Genomic DNA, 22,403 nt, shown 5'->3' on the forward strand with positions numbered 1-22,403 from the left:
AAAATACAGTGATGTGGATTTGAGTACTTCAGGTAGTAGTAATCCAAACAGTATTGTTAAAGATGAAGTTAGTACATCTGCTTCTAATTCACTTCATGGAAATAGTGTAAGTAAAAATATTCATGTGAAACTTAATTTTTGATGACAAATTGAAAAAATTTGTTATTTTTCTTCTAACAGTTATTACAGAACTCTCAATCACCTACAAGGCTATCTTCATGACTAAGTGTTGCTGTTTCTTATTTTGTAACAGCAGAGTCATTTTTAACGGTTTTTCTTGGGTTTGGAAGACATATGTTAAATGTCGTAAAACAATGTGATGAATTGCATTTTCATTCATTATTACATTGTTGTATGTTTTTGTATTAGTGTGTAAGATGTTCTTTTTTGCATACATATGAAATATTGACATCTTTATTAATGTTCGTGGATTTGTTATATGCCAAGTAGTGATGAGTAAAACATATTGACTATGTTGCTATGGAATGTTTTAAGTGTTATTTGAAGTTGTATTTTTTTTTACCAATGTAGAAACTGTTACCAATTGTGCAACCAGAGAATTTTATTAATTCCAGGAATATTGTGTCTGATTCGCAATTGCATTTTTTTAAACAGTTTACTCATTTTGTTTTGAAGGCTATATTGCCTCTATTTTTTAATACTTACAAGGAGCATAAGAAAGTACTCAATTTGAAAAAAGAAAAGATTTTATTGAAAGTTTTTTCTTATAGAAATGTTTTGATATAGTCAGTTGCTGCTTTACGATTTGAATACATTTAAAGCAACAACTTTGTAATTGTTTAATACCCTCGGTTTAATGTAATTTATCTGGCTGCAAAATAAGCAATTGTATCAGCGTTGACCTCATTATTTAAAGTGAATCTGTCCAGCAAATTATTTCCTCAGGTTTTGGAAGAGGAAGTAATCGTTGGGTGTCAAATCTGGGAAATACAGTTCATGTGGAAGTACTTCAGAATATAGATCATGGAGTTTCACAGTAACAACCTGAGATGTGTATAGGCACATTATCATGATGAGATGGAACTCTTTTTTTTTTTTTGGCCAAATGTGAACATTTAGCCTTCAGTCAGGCCATTAGTGAAGCATATTACTCCACAGTGATGGTCCTGCTTTTTTCCAGATAGTCTCCGAACTTCATATCATGAGAATTTCAAAACCTGTATCTGTGACTCTTCCTGTAGATGTAATCATTTTCATTTTCTTTGGCACACTTGCATCTGTTCTTCCTACCCAATATTTGGTCTCTGACATGTAATAATGAATCCTTGTTTCATCTGCTGTTATAAAACGCAAAGAAACTTAGCTGAATTGCCTTTAAATAAATCTAAACAACATCTAGAAGTGTTCAGTCAAATGCATTTTTGGTCTACTCTTAAAGACAGCACTCAACAAGCAGAAAGCTAATTCATATCCAAAATATTATGTAAAATGTTGTGGACAGTCTATTGAGATGTTTGGATGTCAGAAAACTTGTGTTAGCGATCATTTAATACGGCATTGTGGATTTTTGTGATGATTTTGTCAGTCGTAGCAGTTTTTGGACATCCTGAGGGTTCATAATCTTGAATGGATATCATCCCACTTTTTACCATTGAAAATTAAGGATAAGAACCCTTTAAATTGAGATCTAACTCTTTTTGTATGTCCATTATGTCTATCATAATAACCATTATTATTATAATAGACATAATGTCTATTGGATAGTTTGAATACTCTGTTTAAAGGCTACTGTCTTCTATTTCATTAGAAATTGATTAATTTATGGTCACATCATGAGCGTAGTTTATCCAATTAGTTTTCCTTCCAAACATCACATTTCTTTTTGTTATGTTTTAATTCTCCCTGCATTTCTTCAGCTACCAGTTATCACTCTGAACAGTTTTCACTTTCATGCTCATATATTTCTCATATGTCAAACCTCTTGATATCTTAAAATCTTTTGTATTATTTTTATTAGGTTATATTTAAAGTCCCTAGCAGGATGTGCCAAAAGATTAAAACATATTTTACCATTTGTATTGGTCACAGTATTACGGTTTCAAAGGTTATTTACTAAGAAACTGTAAGCATGTTGTCATCTGGTACAGTAGTAATTCCAATTACTGGTGAATCAGAAGGAGGTTATTTGAAAAGTGAAAGGATAATATTGTTGTCAGGCAGGACAACATTGCTAGAGAAGAGGATATGAAGTTTTGTAATTCAAAGTCAATGACATTTCACCTGTAATATATACTGTTATTTAAAAAACTAGAAAATCTTCAGTTATGACTAGTGAAGTAAAATTTTTGAGAAAAATGTTTCAAACATACAACTTCAAACTGCACTTATGTTACAAAGATAAAGTAATATTAAGTGAGTAATAAGTGTCTGTTGCACAATAGTAAATTATATGAATATAATGAACTATTAAATGAACCTGTATCAGTCATGTATTCTAGTCGATGAATTATTTAATTATTATTTACTCTGTTGAGATGATAATAGATTTGATTGATTGTGTACTATCAATAAATTGTATATTTAATCTTTTTTTTTTTTTTTTTAGTAAGATATAATGATATAATTTTTTAGTAATGATATAGATGAATTTACATGTTTGCTGTAATTCTATATAAAAATCATTGATATGTAATTCAACTTGATCCACCCAAATACAGAATTAAACAAAGTAAAATGACACTCACCTTATTATTTTTTCATAATGTCTACAATAGTACTTTCGTGGCAACCCACACCCTCAGTTGTAATTCTTCTTTATAAAATATTTATTATCAAATTACGTATTAAACTCAAAATGATAATTAAAATATATAATATATATATTTAAAATTAAATTAAGAATAAAAATTAATATTGAAATTAAAAGTTACATATATAAAAACATGATGTTTAATTATGATGAAATTTAAGAGGATAAAAACATAATATACTACTTGTTTGGTCAGCCAATATTTTATAGAACTGTATGAATAATTAAAATATATGTATTATCATTATCTTTACCTGAAAATGTGCTGCCATCCATTGCTGTCCTTATAAGTGAATAAGAAAGGAAAAATATACTGCAGAATGATTTGGAATCACCACAAGCTGATTCCCTTACGGGTTGGGATGTCCTTATAAGTGTGTCATCTTCATACATTGTTTGCAAGTTGATAAGATGAATTTCCTACTGTATTTATATTTATAATATTTATCCAAAATTTCTAGATTTTTATTATTATTCTGTATATCTCCTTTCTTAATTTCCAAATTAGGGATTAGGACTAAATTTTTTGGAAATTTTCAAAATTTCCAAATTATGAAAATTTGGAAATATACGAGGAGATATACAGATTAAGAAAGGATATTATCCAGAGATATTATCCTTAAGAAAGAAGATATACAGATTAATAATAAAAATCTAGACATTTTGGAGAAATATTATACACAAATACAGGAGGAAATTCAACTTGCAGAGTATGAGGATGACACACTTCACGGAAAACCAATGGTTTGCAGCACATTTTCAGATAAAGATAATAATAATAATACATAAATTTTAATTATTCATACAGTACTATAATATTGGCTGGCCAAACAAGTAGTATATTTTGTTTTTATCCTATTTAATTTTAATTTTATCATTACTGATGTCATATTTTTATATATGTAACTTTTAATTTCAATAATTTGAATATTAATTTTTTATATTTAAAAAAAAATTATAAATTTTCTTTAAAAATGTTTAATTTTAACCCAATGATGTCATATTTAAATGCCTTCACAGCTTTATTTAAATCCCCTGGCAGTATGTTGGAGAAAGAGTAATACATAAAAAAATCATATAAAATCAACCAATAAAGATTTTTCACTGAAAATCTCCATGCATATTACTCACCACCAGTGATGCCTTAGTATGTTTGTTGAGTGCGGTACACCTTAAAACATTCTTCTACCAGGTGTGTAAATATGAAACCAGAATTTGCCCATAGATGGGCTTAACTGTCAATCCACATCATTGGCGCCATTTTCTTTCTTTGACAGCTGACAAAGATTTTCAATTCGCAACAATAAAAGTTTCATACAACAGCATAGTTTTAATTAGCGTTGAACATATTGAGTTTTTTTACCTACAAACTACGATTTGCGGACAGCATTGATTTTCTGTTAGCATTTAAAGAAGCCTGCTGCAGGATCACATCAAATGCTTGTTGAAGCTTACGGTGAGAATGCTGTTGGTAAATCACAATGCTTTGAGTGGTATAAAAAAAATTCAAAAGTGGTGATTTTGATGTGAGAAACAAAAAATGTGGAAGACCACTGAAAAAGTTTGAAGACAGCGAATTGTAAGCGATGTTGGATGAGGATGATGCTCAAATGCAACACCAACTTGCAGATCAATTAAATGTAGCACGAGAAGCTGTATCCATATGTCTGAAAGTGATGGGAAAGATCCAGAAGATAGTAAAATGGGTTCCACATGAAGTGAATGAAAGACAGCAAGAAAACTGAAAAACCACTTGCGAAATGCTGCTCAAGTACAAAAGAAAGTCATTTCTCCATCAAATTCTGACAGGTGATCAAAAGTGGGTATATTTTGAGAATCCTAAACATAAAACATCGATTTCAAGGTGAAATCGCTATGGAAAGAAGACAATGCTCTGTATTTAATGGGATCAGAAGGATGTGATCTATTATGAGCTGCTAAAACTTCACAAAACCGTTAATACTGAACACTACCGACAAGAAATGATCAATTTTAATCGAGCATTGTATGAAAAATGACCAGAATATCAAAAAAGGCAACAAAAAGTGATTATTATGCACCATCACATACAACAAAACTGGTCAAGGAAACGATTGAGGTGTTCAGTTGGGAAATACTTGAGTAAGCATGCAGCTTACTCAACGGTTCTGTCCGATTACTATTTATTTGCATCGATGGGACGCGCACTTGCTGAACAGCACTTAACTTCTTATGAAATGTACGAAAATGGCTCAACGACTAGTTTGCCTCAAAAGAGCAATAGTTTTTTTGGCATGACATTCATAAATTGTGAGAGAGATGGGAAAAATATATAGCTAACAATGGAGGATATTTCAGATAAAATTATTTTATCATTTTCATACAATAAATGTGTATTTTCTATACAAAAATTCCGGTTTCATATTTACCTGGTATATGAAGAGCAACATCACACTTTTTGCATTGCCATACAGTTTGACTTCTTTTTCCCCTAGCATAGCATACAACACACCATTTTGTCACTTCTTTTCTTTTCTGTAGTGGGAATATGAACTGGAAAGTGGGCCCATGTTTATACCCGCAGTCTGATGGGGTTGGTACTAGTTGAAGGTTGTACTCTTGTGCATTAGTTTCGTCACATATTTTATCAAAGGTTCCATATATTTCGAAAAAATTTGAAGTTCTGAAGGTTCTCAAACTTAATCAATATATCTTCATAAACGCCACTATGTTCGGTAAAACAATATATAATGGGGTTATTTTAAGTTTTTGTCCAATTCCAGTCAATTTGATTTTTCTGTGTCACAATATGTATACGCTTTTGCGTCATTATTATTATCATCACTTTCCTCAATAGATTCACTAGAATTATCACTACAACTTTCTTCAGACTTTGAATTGAATTTAAATTAATTTTGAGTTTTCATCAGAAAATCACTGTTTAGAACGCTTTCTAAACACTTTGTCAGTTGTTCCTCATCATCACCACCACGACCTTTTCTCTGCCATGATGGCTACTGAGGTCATCAAAAATATATGAACCATGAGATTATTTTATTTTGATAAGAAGCAGTGAGCGAGACTAGAAAGGGGGATTTATGAAAATCACATGTCAGCACTTCACTTCAGAATACATTATAATGCCATCTATGAGTATGTATATGGAGCACTGCAGCATTGCAACCTGAAGTCATCATATGACTTATGTGCCAAAAAATCACATGACGACCTCTGGGTATCATATGATTCGAATGGGTTAATTTAATTTTAAATCTTGTATATTAAATTTGTATATATTATATATTTTAATTATCATTTTGAGTTAATTTGTAATGTGATAACAAACATTTTATAAAAAAAAAACTGAGGATGTGGATTGCCACGAAAATACTATTGTAGACATATGAATAAATAAGGTGAGTGTTATTTTACAATTATATGTACAATAAATAATTAGTACAGAGATGATATGGGTCTTGAAAAGACTGATTTCAAAAAAATATTTGAATGTAATCAAAAATTAAAAACATTGAAAAATTTTAAATTATATTTTAAATAATTTTATATTATATTTTGAATAAATGTTTAAAAATTATACTTTTATTAGCTAAATTTTCAAAGGTAGACTCAACAAAACCATGTCACAGAAATAAAAATAAAAAATTAAATATACATTCAAACCAATGTTCAGGTAATAATGTAGAATTTTTTGTGTAACTCTTAATAAAATGAAGTTCAAGATTGATGTAAGTTGAATGGAATAGAGTTATAAAAAGAAAAATGGAATGCTGTAAAAAATGATTTGAACACCAACATGTGTTACAATTTTATTAATCTCAGACATTGGCAACTGTCCTGAACAAGGGTCATCGTTAATTAGAATTTGGCCGTATTTGAAATTTTTTCACACTACTCATCAGCTTAAAGCTTTGTTCTCAAATTTTGTTTTTAACATTTCAAATATCTTTTTGGAAGATTTTCCCGATTCGGTTTAGTCACTTATTTGCTAGTTATGAAAATCATTCGTTCAAAATTTAAGAAAAATCTCTCTGTAACTTTTTACAAATGGATCTTATCCAATGACTTAGAAATACATATAATATACTTGTACTTGCATATTTTTACATAAATGAAAAAAATAGTATATAATAAATCAACAAAATTTCAATTTAATAAAACCATCAGACAGTGTTTGAGAGAAATGTTCTTATAAAAAATGCAACAGATAGCACCACTTCATTAGTATACAATTATCATTATTTTAGTATTTCTATTTTTATTATGCAATAATGGAATTACTTTGATCATGATTGAGGATGCAGGATCTCATGAAAGATGAAGGTAAGATATGTCTTATCTCATTATTCTGTATGTACTAGGTGGTTTATTTAATAGAATTTAAGTATATATATATATATTTGTGTGTGTGCATGTGCATGTACGTGTGCGTGTATGCATCTGTCTGCAGTGCCAAGTTGTAATTTTGTTGTACTTTTTAAAACTACATCGCATGGTGGACAGGACAGAGCAGGGAAGAGATCTCAATATTGTCACATTCTTTTCAGTTATAAAAGTGATATATCCCTCACCAAAAAGATTTAGTTGTAGAAATTTTAATGACATGATTTTTACCAGATATCAGATAAAATTTAAGACTTAAAATATATGCAACGCTTTGAAATTTTTGCCTTAATTAAACTTTGTCTTTCAGGTAATCCTATCTGTAACTGCATATACAAATATTCACATAAAATTAAAGATTATTATCTACATTTAAATATGACTTTTTTTAATTATCCCTGATCTCATGTAATTTTTTTTTTTTTTTTATATACAGGATTTAAATATGTCACCTGTTTCACAAGGATTAACAGTGCTTTCTTCACAATCACATCAGAGTAGTAACAAATATAGTTACACAACTGGTAGTGAGAATGTCAGTTCTAGTCCAATTAATAGATGGAAAATTAATAACATTTATTATTCACCTCCTGATCTTAAGTCTGACGATAGCTCTGATTAAGTAATTAATATGAATTTATAAAACATTACTACTTCAGAAGTAGGATATAATTTAAATATATATATATTACATTTTAATATTATTTATTTTATTAAATTAAATGAAATAATAATAATAATAATAATAATAATAATAATAATAATAATAAATATAATATTTATTATTGTACAGTTCTGTAATAGTAATCAAATTATACATGAATACGAGAAGAGAATGTATGTAAAATATGTAGTAAGTAATGCTGTATAATATTGTTCATATTTCTGTAATATTTTGGGTTTTAATAAAATAAATTAAATTTCTTGATCAGAAAAAAGAAAAAGTATAAAAATTATTTACAAGTAATATTAGTGAGTTTTATGTATAAATTTGCAGAACCATTTTGAAAGAAAGCAATTAGAAAAGAGTTAAAATGCATCTTATAAGATCTAACTCACACTAAAATGTGCTTTTTTACTTATATATTATTTTTTTCTATATTTTATTTTTACTTAAACTTTATTTTTCAGTTAAGACTAGTCTAACTTGACATGAAGATACCCAGACCGCATTGAATAACTTGAGTTAAAAAAATAGATGTACAAGCATCTAATCTATTATAAAATAATAGTATCTGTAACCCATTAATAAATGTTATTATTTATTTGTGATTTTGAAACTTTATATTTTAAATTAATTTAAACTATTGATATCATTAATTAAATAACTTATCTTAATCTGTTAAAAATTTAAAGTTGACTTGAGATAAATTTTGATATATAAAATCTAATTTATCTAAGTTTTAAATTAAGTTATCCTGCACTATCTGGGCTTCATGCAAATAGATTCTTTAATTTGTTTAAAAAATGAAGTTGCAGTTATAAAAAAAACTATCGTAAAAAAAATGTGTTAGAAAAACAAACAAAAATGTTAAAAAGTTAATTAAGAGTGTTTGCAAATATAGCTTGATATATTTTAATTGTTCCTTTTATTTTGAAATATCTTAAAAGCCCTGAATTTGTTTTTAAAAACATTATGGGGGTAAAAACATTTGTTCATTTATGGTTAAGAATGGCAAATTTTTACGCAAGATTTTAATAACATTATTTAGCTTATTTATTTTAAGTGATTCTAGCTTAGTAGATCCTTAATTTTAGAAATACAATTACAATAGGTTTTCCAATTTTATTTTAATTGTTCGGTTGATTCTATAGCAGTTCAGTTTTCAAAGGGGTCCTGCCAATTTGATGACTTTTATCTCTGAAATTCATCATGATTATTAATTGGTCGTATATCATTACAGTGAAATATTGGAAATTTTTAACCCAAGTAAGTAAGAATTTTAATAAAATCTTTAATTGTAAAATATAATCAAATATGCCAAAATATTAAAAAAATGTTTTTCGATTTGTTAAAATTATTTATGTACTTCCAAATTTTTTGTGCTATTTAATTGCAGATTGATTAACAATATAGCACAAAGTAGTTTATGTAAATTAACTTTAATTGTTATGTTTTGTAAAAACCTTTTCCCTATTTTTAATCATTGATGGAAAAGAATGGATTTATTTTTATAAATGCAAAATTATGTCATATAATTTTTTCGTTTTTTATAAGTTTGCATTACAATAAAAAATTGTCTGTGTTTTTTTTTACTAAGCTTTTATGGTTTTAGACCACTTATATTATTTTCACTACATTTGCATCAAATACAATAAAATAAAACAGTAAATTTGGATTATTAAAATGTCTGAGCATTATATTTATTTATTTTTTAAATTACCATTCTTATTATTTAAAATGGATAGTTGTTTATTTAATCCATTAATTGAAAATAAACATGATTACTTACAAATTTGCTTTAATAACTTAATTAAAATTAAAATTATAAATAAAATAAAATATTTTTTTATTATCTTTTTAGAATATTTATGCATAAAATTAATAATAAAAAAAACTATTCGATTGTTGTTGTTTTAAACAAAAAAGTCTGTAAAAACTTTTCTTACCAAAACTATATTATAGAATTTTCAACAACAGTAACATTATTATTTTTTAAATGTAATAATCCACAAAGGTGTCTATAATATCCAGTAAAGCAAAGAGAATTTTCATATATGAAGATGGAATGTTAAATGAATGAGGAATTCTACAGAGTTAGATTATATTGATGCAGTAGTTGAAAATTGGGTTTAAAAATTTTTTATACTTCTGTGTGTGTGAAATTAATTAAATCCAAGATGCTGTACAACATATTTGACAACAAAGAATACTGGATAAAAGTAATAGAGAAGTCGAGTCGTGTCTTGAATTCAGGAATGAGTTTTTTTTGGGACAGGATAACTCAAGAATGGGATTATAATATTAATTAATAGCATTAAATGTTATTTAAATATTTTCTTTGGTTCTTAGTGTAAAAAGGTAAAATTTTTGATCGTGGAAAATAAATTTAATATTTCATGCTTTAATTTTATACAGCATTAATGATTTTAGTAACTATACTCTTATAATTTTATTTATGAATATTTTCTCTTTATTATCATACATTGTTTATAGTTCATTAATTAAAGTAGATTTTCTTTTTAATTTTTTTTCGATTTAAATAAAAAAATTAAAACTTATTTAATTATTATTAAATGATTAGTCATGTCATGATTTGTCATTATTATTACAAAATTAGTCATATATATGAATAGTAAACTTTGAGGTTTAACTGAGGGAAAAGAATCATACATTATTTTGAAGTAAAAAAGAATTTTTTTTTAGTTTAGCAGAATTTGCTCTTTATTTGTTTAGTACTATGCTTATTACACCTGTTAATTTTATCTATAAATTTTATTAACTGTAATAATTTTGTTAAGTGTTCATTTATTTATTTGTGATACTAAGAATATACTTATTTTTTTAGTTTAGTTAAAATAGTCGTATTTTTTTTATTTTATAAAAAATGTACCTTTGTAAATCTGTATATGGTTTTCAGTCAACCCAGACTTGTTCCACTGTCATTTTATGGTAGATTGTTCTTCTATATATGTCTTATTACTAATGTTTTGTTAGTACATTATGTTAGATTATTCTACTCTGCATTAATTTAGTCTGCTCGGCTGAAATGCAATACGTTTCATATATTAACATTTTTGATCATGCCTCAGGCTAATATGTGCTGTACCTTTGTATGGCACATGCTGCTAAAATAATTACCGTTATATATCTGTAGTGGCAATACTGAAAGTGTTAATCGAGGTTATATCATACTGCAAGTATTCTTTTATATTGTTATTATTGAAGTCTTTCTTATATTCTCATATTAATTTGTTTTTCATTCTTTCACCATGATGTGTTTTTTAAACTATGTAGCCAATGTACGTTTTTAGCAGTAGATATACTATGTGCCTTAAACTCAAAGCTAACTGATAGCTTTGGATTTGTGTCGAAATTATTTGGTTAAATTAAAAAAAATGCTAAAAATATAATGTTTATTAAACCTTTTGAGTGTAGTAATGTTTCAGATGCCATTGATTTTTGTCAAAAGAAAGAGGCTACTGATGAAATATTGTTCATACTTTTTAATTAGCATTATTTGTTTCAGTATAAATGTTATATTTTATTTTCAGCATCGATCCAATTCTTCTTATTCATTTTTCTTAGTAGTTAATACATTTATATAATGTACTGGTATTTTTTATCAATTTACCTCATACTGAACAAATGATCTTGTTTACACGCAGTAATTATTTAGTGTATAGGTTTTTCCCCAATGATTTAATTTATTTTAGAATTTTTCTTGACTGTTGTAATAAAAATTTGTCATTAAAAAAATATGTAAATACCCAAATCATTATATATTTTAAAATTTAATTTTCTTTTTTTTACTTGTACAAACTTCAGATTAATGCATTTTCAAAAAAAGTGTATATTTTTGAATTTGCGTAGCACTTTTTAAGAATTACATAAAAAAAAAAGAAAAACCATCTAAAAAACTTTATTTTTAATTTTTGCAATTAACTAAAATAATTAAATGGTATTTTAGTTTTTATTTAGGTAAACCAGCATTTGAAAATGTTAAGGGTCGACTCTTTTTCTTTTCTTATCGTAATTTAAACTAGAGGTGCTGAAAAATCTGTTCATGGTAGTGTGATTAAATATTTTTAATAAAAAAGTTGTAGAAGTCATAGATGATGTGATATTTTGGATACTTTTTTAAATGAATGTTTACAGATAGCATCCATCACTAATTTTTGTTAAAGAAAGATTTCAGTAAGAAAGTAGTTTTTTAAGTATTGTTAAATTATTAATACTAGTATCAGTTAACCATCTTGTTTTTTTGTTGAGTTTAAAGTTCTGTGTTCTCAAAAGGTTACATGTATTAAAGCTGTACAATTAATAGTTATTTAAGGAAAAAGTTGTAATTTTTTTTACATTTTATATTGTTTTTATACTAAGAAGATCTAATTTTTGTTACTTTTTTAAAAAATAAATGATTATCAAGTATAATTTTTGTTTTTTTTTTTTCACTATATGCATAATGCATACTTCTCGACAGTAACAGGTATGTTAATTTATTGTTTTGTATAATTTTTCCCACATGAATGTGATGGATAAAAAGGCATCTTTAAGATGTAATAGTCAACAGTTACTTTCTCTTGAGTAATGACATTTCACTATTCAGTCAGTTCACAATGTCACTTACTAAGAAAATTATCACCTACATTTCAGTTTGATTGGTATGCTGATATGCAGAAGTTTTTGTGTATGAGCAACACCAATTTCAACCGGCTCTACAAGAAATTATTATTTTTGAGTGTAGCTATGTTAATTTTAGGAGAGACTTGTGTTTCATATCAGGTAACCTACAACTACTTATGACCAAATTTACATTGCATCTTATCTTGATCAGCAGAATGCTGTAATCAACTCAACTTATTGTGTTATAACTGTGTTATTTTGAGAACTTTACTAAGTAAAACTGTAGCTGTAAAGTACATCAAGATTGGAGAGTATCTGAGTTCACACTTATTCCTTTGACACTATCTTCTAAAATCTTTCTTTTACTTTATACTGTTTTCAGAAGAAAAAAGGCGAATTAAAAAAAAAACATAATTAGACACTCCATCTCATTTTTTATAAAGTTGATGTTTATTGGGTTATCTTGACATGTGGTACATCTGAATTGTGCTAAATTTTTTATTGTTGGGACTAATTTCTCAGTCGTAAAAAACTAACAATTTTGTGAAAAGATTAAATTCAAAATTCATAAACAGTAAGTTTTTTCAGCTACTCTGTTTTACATTTTTTCCAGGACTTAAATAGTATACTTTCACTATGATTATTTTCTGATGTTGTGGATGAATTATATTTATCATCTCAGAAATTATATCCTTTTCATTTCTCTGAATATTTTTCATTCAAGATGATTATTACCATAAATTGAAATTTGTATATTTTTCTTGTAACTGTAGCTGCCTTTTTTCACTTCATACTAATAGCATCACTAATACTACCACCTTCATTGTAAATATACAGCTTCTCTAATGTATGAACTTCCCTTAAATAAAATAAAAGTACTAATAGACTACTCAATATAACTGAAAATACTGAAATAAGCAATGCAAATTAAACATTGATATCTGTACTGTATCAAATGTTTATTTATTAGAAACAAAGTCCGTAAAAGAAAGTAAAAATGCTTAATATAAATCAGACAGCTGTAATAGTTATAACCATGTGATTGTCGAGTAAATTGGTGGTTTAGAGGTCTTTAGTTCAGATTAAATGAGCTAATGTATAAATTATATTAATATAAAAAACTAGTCTAATGCATACTATAAAAATTATTTAGGTGCTGTTGTTATCTTTGGATGACTTAATAATATGAATTGCAGATATATTGTGAAATATGTAATAGAGATTTGGAATATTAAAAGATAGGAAGGCAATGTTAAGGGGTAATTTGAACTAATGTGTAATGATGATAACACAATTTATAATTATAGTTATCTATGTTTTTAGTTAAGAAAAAGGTCAAACTCGGGTACTCTTGAACCAAGATGTACTGCACAGCTCCAGTTTCCAGTTGAGTTCTCATTATAATTCAACAAATCTATATTCTTTAATTTACTGATGGGTAAATACTTCTAAGTAAACTCCAATTAATTTAGTTTAAAAAAAAATATTAATACATTAAATTCATTCTATTGCATTTTCATGACACTTTACAAACCTTAAAGTAGAACAAAATTATGAAGGAAGTAAAGTTATGATGTTTTGTAAAAATAACTTGTAACCAATGTACGAATTAAAAAGATCCTAATGTCAAATTGATTTGGGTAATCGGGAAAACAATGAAAATTTGTAGGTTCTATATTTAATAATGAAATTTAAAATGTTAGGTTTGAAGTTAGCTTTAACAACCAAATATAGCCTTTTTTGAAGAAAACATTTAATTTATTGATTAACAATTAAGACCTGATTTTATCTGATAGTCTTAAGCCTAGTTAGGCTTTATTTTGGAATTCCAGGTAGAAACAGATCTTAGAAAAATACAGGTAAAGTTAAGTTTAATACATTGCCAACATGTGTGTTGATTGATAACAGACCCCAATATTTTTTCTTCAGTAAAAAGTAGATTCGAGATGTTAAAAGGGTGGAGGAATGATAAATCTGCAATTGATTTAATTAGATAAGTAGGTGGGGATAATCTATTGTATTAACCAGAAAAAAAATTTGTATATCGCCTTCTGCTGGAATCAAATTTTCGCGGAGTAAGACTAAATCATTTTACAAAATATACATAAATATGTATATTGTGTGTTACGTTCTAAAACACAAAATAGTGTAGTATAAAAGAAATTAGATTAATAATATGATTGGAAGTTAAACTCAAATTTTAACTCGTAAACATAATATAAATAAATATATTCCACTTTTTCTACGTATTAATTTATAAATAGATATGTTTTCCCAAAGGTGTAAATGTTAAAGCGCTATAAAATGTTTGAATATGATTGGTTGATTTCACTAATGTAATAACAAAGACAACTAAAAGACTAAATTAATTTTTTGATGTAAATATAATGTTAATAGTTTTTTGTTTGAGTTATTAATTAAGATTTTATTTTTCTAAATAAAATAATTAACATCATTTTTTATTTTATAAATGTTTAAATATATACTTTTACAAGAAATATATTTTTTGACATTTGTAGTAAGATACAAAACAAAAGAACGCTTTCCTAAATTCTCCGTTTCAGTTGAGTGTTGCTATCTGTTGAGGTAGGGGATATGGCTGACGCTTTTAAACTTGGTGATTTAGTTTGGTATGTATTATTAATAGTTTTAAAAGTTATGAATAAATTTTAATGATATAAATCAGTATTTTTTCATTTCATTTGAAATATATCCGTTATTTATTGTTTGTTTAATTTATTTTCAGGGCCAAAATGAAGGGCTTCCCTCCATGGCCAGGCCGGGTAAGTTTCATATGCGTTTTTACTTATTTTTTTAAAGCCTTATTTTCTTCAGTGTACCTTTTCCTTGTTGTATATTTTGAAGATTGTTATTAGTTAGGGTGTGTTTCCTATATTTAGTTGTTTGACGTGTATAACTGTACATAAACATAACCTCAATTAATTAACCTAGACATGCTTAGACCAAGCTACTATTCGTTTGGATGTTGTCAACTTGCATATGTTTGAAATTCATTCGATTTCGTTGGTAGCAGTAATGAAGGTATTATTAAAGGTAAATTTGAGTAAGTTTTATTTTAAATAACACTTGCATTGTTACCCTTTAAGGTATATTCTGTTTATTTGGTGGGTATAAAAATATTTATTTCTCTTAATCATTATTCTCAAACAGGTTTGCTTGTTGCTTTGTGTATGTAGAAAAATTAAAATTGTACCCTGTGCAAGTTTATTAACTCTACTGGAAACACTCCATTTTTTCAGATAAAAGTTATTTAATATTATCTATGGGATTTATAAAGAATTATTCAACTTTATTGTTTTATTTAAACATGTCGCAGTTCATTTTCAAACATACAACTTTTTGTTTTTATATACATATTCTTGTTAAGCATGTACATTTTTGTCCGCCTTTTATTCATATTAACATCATAGCTAGACCAATTTTGTATTTGTACAGTTAATTTTTACCTCCTTTAAGAATATATTATTTTCATGCAAATGAGTATCAAATTCAAAACAGTTTCATTTGTTAAGTCATAACTGTTCAAAATAGTTATTTTAATTTATTTTTTAATTGGTGTAGTAAATTGAGTTGTAGCAAGTGTTTTTTAGCAGTGTATTTCTGAATCTTTGATATTTATTTAGTCATTAAATAATTACAATTTTAAACATATAATAATAAACTATATCATCATTTCTCACATATACGTAGTTCTACTTTTTACCAATCTATATAATTTTTTTAGATTCTCTGATGACATTTCTAATGCTTTTATATTTCAACAGATGTTCATGTTTAATTCCCACAAAGTACTAAACTATATAATTAATATTTTAAAGAATTTCCTTTTTATTAATTTGTGTTCAATAATAGCAGACTAATTCTTACACAATAAGATTTCATGTTTGAATTTTATGATAAGTATTTTTTACCCTGCCTTCTAAGATCAATCTTTAGGCTAATGGTATTTACTCTTTTACATTAATACTATTTTTGAAGGCAGATTAATGTTCAAGTAATAAACATGTTTCTTTTCTCTACCAACTGTTAAAAAGTTCAGGTTATTTAATTATAATAATCTTATTGTAATATATATTTGTGACGTATCGCTTTACATTTACATTTATTCACTTTACAATTTGGTGCTTTTAAATTATAATTATTAATGTTTTTCTTTAATAATATGTTTTATTACTGCAAGCACCACTAAATAAATTTAAAAAGATCATTATTATAGATTGCTTTTGCTAGTCATGTGTATCTTAATTGTATTAAAATTTTATAATTTTTAAATCCATAATACTGTACTCATTTTTATTAAGAAATTAAATACTGAAATGGTTATGATAATTTAAATTTAATCATTTCTCAGAGATAAAATATACATATAATTGGTTTTTTTTTTGTTATGTTATTTATTCAAAATCTGACAAGAGTTGTTAATCATAATTGTTGTACTTTAGCTTGTCAAACTGAAAACTAAGGAAAAAATATGTTTTTATTTTAAGTTTTAAAATTGTATTTTGTTTTTAGGATATTGCTTAATTTTTGTTCATTAATATATTTTCAGGTTTCTAATCCACCGAAAGATCTTAAAAAACCTGGTGGAAAAAAAGGAGCAACACATTGCATTTTCTTTTTTGGGAGCAAGAATTAGTAAGTATTTATTTTTTACAATAATCATATTTATCTTGAATTAACTTTTCCCTTGTTATTATGTTAATGTACCAAGCCAAATACTTATTTTAAGGTTATGTTTTTCTATATTCTTGGTTATTCTGTAATCTATATTTTAAATTGAACTTGTTTGTATTAGCACTTTTAAATTAGATTTGTATATTATTTATGGTGCTGTTTATCAGTTTCTGTATTATTTTATGTTGTTTCATAATGATTTTTGTGAGAGTACGGTCAAGTCATGTAATATTAGAAAACAAAAAAGTAGATTTTTGTTAGGTTGGTTTAGATCAGATGATATTTCATTTGAATGGTGTCAACGTAATTAACTATCAACATAGTTGTGTAGTAGTTTATATTATTTTTAGTTGTATTGGTTAAATTATTAAACTTTTTATAGTTTCTATCTTGTATGAATGAAAATTTTTTATTTCTGTATAATAAACATAATTTTGTTAACTAGTATTGTTTCTTAACTTGACTGGAAGTTTATTTGGTTATTAAAGATTAGGAAATCTAGTTACTGTTGTTATCTATTTGTAATCTTCTAGTTTTAACATATCAATTGTATCATGTACTTTTACATCATTCATTAACCGCCAATTTCACGTTTACAAATTTTCATTTCTGGTTTGATATGGTCTAGGCATCTAATAAGAAATTCATTAATTTGGGGATTTTTGTGAGAATTTGTGTTTTGTTGTAATTTTTTACTTTATATTGATATTTTTAATATTTATTCCATGCTCCTTTTATTTTTTAGTAAGCCCTTTATCAGTTATTAGTATATCCATCTCTTTTATTTTTAATGTGTTGAAAGCAAGCTTTTTGCTGTCGTTAAAGTTCTTATGTTATTATATTCATAATATTAGCATATGTTGCTCTATTGCTACGAATTAACTTGTTAAGATTATTGAGTGCTGAAATCCTATAAATTTTTCATATCAATTTGTTCCCCGTGTGACATAGTGTAGGAAGATGTTATATCTCTTTTGTATGGTGGTATAATGGATGAAAGTAGTGTATGATAATTTCAGTAAGTCATGAAAATAACTTTTAATGAATATGTCGTGGTGGCAGGTGAATATATTACAATATTTGTTGTTTTATTTGTTTGTCTTCTCTTTGAAAATACTAACTAAATTTTACTGCTCATATCATTGATAATATTTTTATTTTATAGACTTCCGTAGGTTACTTATTTCATTTTAAGTCTTTTGTAAAGACATTGATAATTCAATTTTAAAAATGTTGATTGTCATTCAGTTTTTCTACTTAATTTATAAATAGACCTTGCTATGTATTTTTCTGTTTATTATATCTTCTTAGGATGTATTGACAATTCAGATCTGTTTGTTTCCTTACGATATAAAAATAAACATAAACTGTTGTTTTCTAATTTGATTGTAGTATAATTTTGTTTACTGTGTTAGGCTTTAGATTTGAATGAAAGTGTTGATATGAAAAACTGTTGTGTTAAATTCCCATTATTCTGTAATATCCATGCCAAAAAGTATGATATTCTGTAAATTAGTAGAGTATTCCTAAGGGATCCCACATCAATGGACCTCTTAGTGATCTAAATACCTGTAGATAACAATTTTTAAATTAGTTAATATTTTCAACAATTTCAATACTTATAATCTTACATATTATTATTATTTTTATTTCTTTTTTAATGTTTGCCAGAAAATTTCAATGCAGTACTATTTAATTTTAATATTGGTGTAACTTCATTTGGTTGTGATTACTTTAAACTATACTGATAAAGATTGAAATGAAGATTATGCTCAAAAACTCTTTTCAAAAGTTAGTTATTTTAAATGCTTACTGTGGTTTTTATTCTATCATCAGTTAACAATGCAGAAAATGTGTTTATTTAAAATATTAATCTAATAAATAAATTTAAAAAAAGCAAAGTAGACCAATAAAGAGTACTTATAAAACAGTATAAAGTGTATATTTTTAGCGGGAAATCACTTTAGGGTTTTTAAAATCCTTAACTTGAAATGGAAATATGAAAAAAATGGTTACAGTACTGAAGTAAAAAGAATTTACATTTTTTACTAGTTTAATTACCTTCCATTTCTTAAGGTACTTGTTCTTTCTTGGAAGAAAACCCATAGTAAAAATTATGAAAAATGTTTCTTACAAAATTTGTTTCTAAATGTATATTTGATTTAATTCTTGTTTTTTTTTAAACTGAAAAAAAATGATCTGCATCGTAAAATTCAGGAGTCTGTTTACATAACAGAGATCAATGATTTCTGTTGTGGAATTTTAGATATCTTTAAAAAAAAATTGCTGAAAATAGGGTTTATTTTAACTCAGAGATGCATTTTCAGTAAGTTTTATTTTTGTTTGTTGAATTTTTTAGCTGAAATATATTTAGAACTTAGAAAGAAGTGTGTATATATATATATATATATAATACATCATAGATAAGAAAATCTTTTCCTTTCACCAAGAAGGGGATAAATCCCTGTTGAAAACTGTGTAAGCTTTGTTCTTACATACATATATATATATATGTGTGTGCATTAAGTGGCAAAGCCAGTTAGTAAACCAGCTGTTTAAGTAAACCATACTTGTTTATGTGAATCTGACAATGCTATTACAATATCTTGTTATAAATAGATCCACTACAGAACTTTTTGTATGTCACATCTTTCTGTACTATTCAGTTATTTAATTATTTGTTATAGAATATTTATTGTTGTTTTTAGAAATAGTATATAATTAATTTTGCTGTATATTATTTGATTTAACCTTTTTTTTTCTGTTTACATTTTATTACCTTATAGTTTTAAATGTTGTATTTTATATTATATGATATTTATTAATAACCAATTCAAGAAAATTAAAAAAAATAACACACCATTACTGTATATCAATGAAAAGATTTAGAATAACGATTTATTATTTGGAACATTTTGGTAGTCCATGGAGCTTAATAAAAAAAAACCTAATTAATTAATTGTATATACGCAATAAAAATTATGGTACCACATTTTGTCTTTTTATTTATAGCATAATATCACAGAAAATAATCCGCTGTTTTGTAAGAAGTGAGGTTTTTAACTTATAATTAATGTGGATAACATATGCATCAAATGTTTGTATTACACTGTTTTTGAACACTTATAGATAATTACTATTTTCATTTTACTTGCTAATTTCAAGAATGATATATATCTAAACATATCTGTGTTTTAATATTTAAGCTATAGAACTATTTATTATTTAAGCTATTGATATAAAAAAGGTAATAAAAAATATTTTTTTATAAATGGCCTGATGAATTAATTCACCATAGAAGCTTGTACATGGGAATATGAAAATTGAAATTTGTAGTATATAAAAATCAAACCCTGGACCTCGAGATGAAAAGCTGACACTACCACTCGTCACGGAGATTGGTCTTTTTTAAATTAAAACAAATGTTTACATAACTAAAAAATGATGTAAAGTGTTAAAAATTAAAAATTCAAGGACCAATTCAGAAAGTACAAAATGTTAGTTTATATTATTCATGCAGGTGATTTTCCACCAATGATGCTAGTTTCTGTTCTGTAAGCTATGCTTCATGACTAAATACTTTATTACTATTTTCCTACATAATAAAATATGCCTGATGGAATTATGTACTTAATAATATTCAAGTTATGAATCTAATTTACATTTTGTACAGATGCTTTCACAATTTCAGGGTTGCGAGAGAGGTGCTTTTGGTAAATTTGCCTTTGAGGGCTTTCTTAATTTCTAGAGAAAAACAGTTTTTATTGTATATCTAAATCAGAAGTGTTCGGCACCAAATTTTTTTATATTGCATCGTTTCCATGCTAGGTGAAATTGCACATTCTCAAGGGATGTTGGCAGGGCTGCTATCTGGAGGGTGCCTTAAACTATCCTGTGGGTGGAGTTTTTTGTCTCCATACTTAATTTATACTTATACTTAATTTTAGTTTGTTGAAAAATCATATTTTCTCATTATAACCTCTACTTTTCTTTTTCATTAATTCCTTTTTCCTGTTTGAATTTGCCAATGATGTATTTTGGAGGAAGTTATATCTACGTTGCAGATCCTAGAACTAGTAAAAAAATTTTGCATTTGTATAACCTACACTAATCAGTTAGTTTGTAGGGTGAAGAATAAACAAACATATTTGTTATATGTGTTAGTGATTTCGTCATGTTTCTGCAGAGTCATGTCCTTTGTATCAGTGCAGTTTGTTTATTTCAACCTACAAGTTAACTGAATTTCTTATAATATGGAGAAGTTACCTGTAAATCAATGTGGGATTTCACCTCTACCTTATTGCTCTATGAGACTGAAGGATAGGTAGTATATCAAGTAAAACTTTTAATCCTCCTGAAAATATAAATGCAGTACAATTAACAAAATGACAAAATATTGATCGGTACTTATGGGAAATTCATCATCATATCCTTATCTTTAAACAGTTGTAATGACAATTATCCAATCTGAAGATTGTCTACTCTCAGACTACTGATTGTTGTTTAAGATTTTACCATCCACATAATAACACTTTCCGGGAGAGATTCTGACTCTCCACAGATTCCTCTTCAAAAACATTTTCCAATTTTATTTGTTCTTTTTTTTAGATCTTCCTGAAAATCTAACAAACTTTTTTGTGGTTCTCCTTTAGGGATCTAACTTACTTTAATTATTGATTGGATTTAAGCTGGAGAAGAACATGGAAAATTTTTCATCCAATTTTTGATGAATTTGTTTTTGTAATTTTAATACGAATAATTGCTTAAAAATTTATTTTTATTTAATGCATAATGTAATTTTTTATATTAATACAATAATAATATTGTTTCAGTGCATGGATTGAAGAAAGCAATTTAAAGCCTTATTTTGATTTTAAAGAAACTCTCGTCAAAAGTAACAAATCTGGCGGCTTCAGAGAAGCTGTTGAAGCTATTGAAGAATTTATTCAGAAAGGAGAAGTAAGTCTTCCTTGTTTTATTTAAGTAATTTTCATAGAATAAAATTATTATGAACCAATACCTAATTCCTGATTACAGCTAATTTGAACCGATTTATAACCTTAATGTTTTGGTTTTTTTGGGTTCAGTTAATGATACTGTATCATTCTTATTCAGCTTACAAGATAAACTGCTGCACTACAAATGAGTTTTCTGTGAGGCAACATGGTCTTTGGAAAAAAGTTACTTTTATGTGTTTTAAGACTCTTGTCTCTGTAGCAGTTTGGGTCATTTCTAAGTATTAATGATGTACTTGTTCAGAAGTAAGAGCTA

The 22,403-nt window shown here is 26.4% G+C and overlaps 1 protein-coding gene across 1 annotated transcript in view; it reads left to right on the forward strand.

The window, feature by feature from the left end:
* Positions 1-15,012: 15,012 nt before the first annotated feature.
* Ndf (Nucleosome-destabilizing factor) overlaps positions 15,013-22,403 on the forward strand; it is a 222,280-nt gene continuing 214,889 nt past the window's right edge. The window contains exons 1-4 of the mRNA XM_075379169.1: positions 15,013-15,067; positions 15,184-15,220; positions 17,008-17,093; positions 21,965-22,091. Coding sequence (XP_075235284.1) covers positions 15,033-15,067; positions 15,184-15,220; positions 17,008-17,093; positions 21,965-22,091 — 285 coding nt within the window. The 5' untranslated portion in view covers positions 15,013-15,032. The remainder of the gene's footprint in view (positions 15,068-15,183; positions 15,221-17,007; positions 17,094-21,964; positions 22,092-22,403) is intronic.

The sequence above is a fragment of the Lycorma delicatula genome, chromosome 11 (assembly GCF_047948215.1).
Source record: "Lycorma delicatula isolate Av1 chromosome 11, ASM4794821v1, whole genome shotgun sequence".
NCBI lineage: Eukaryota > Metazoa > Arthropoda > Insecta > Hemiptera > Fulgoridae > Lycorma > Lycorma delicatula.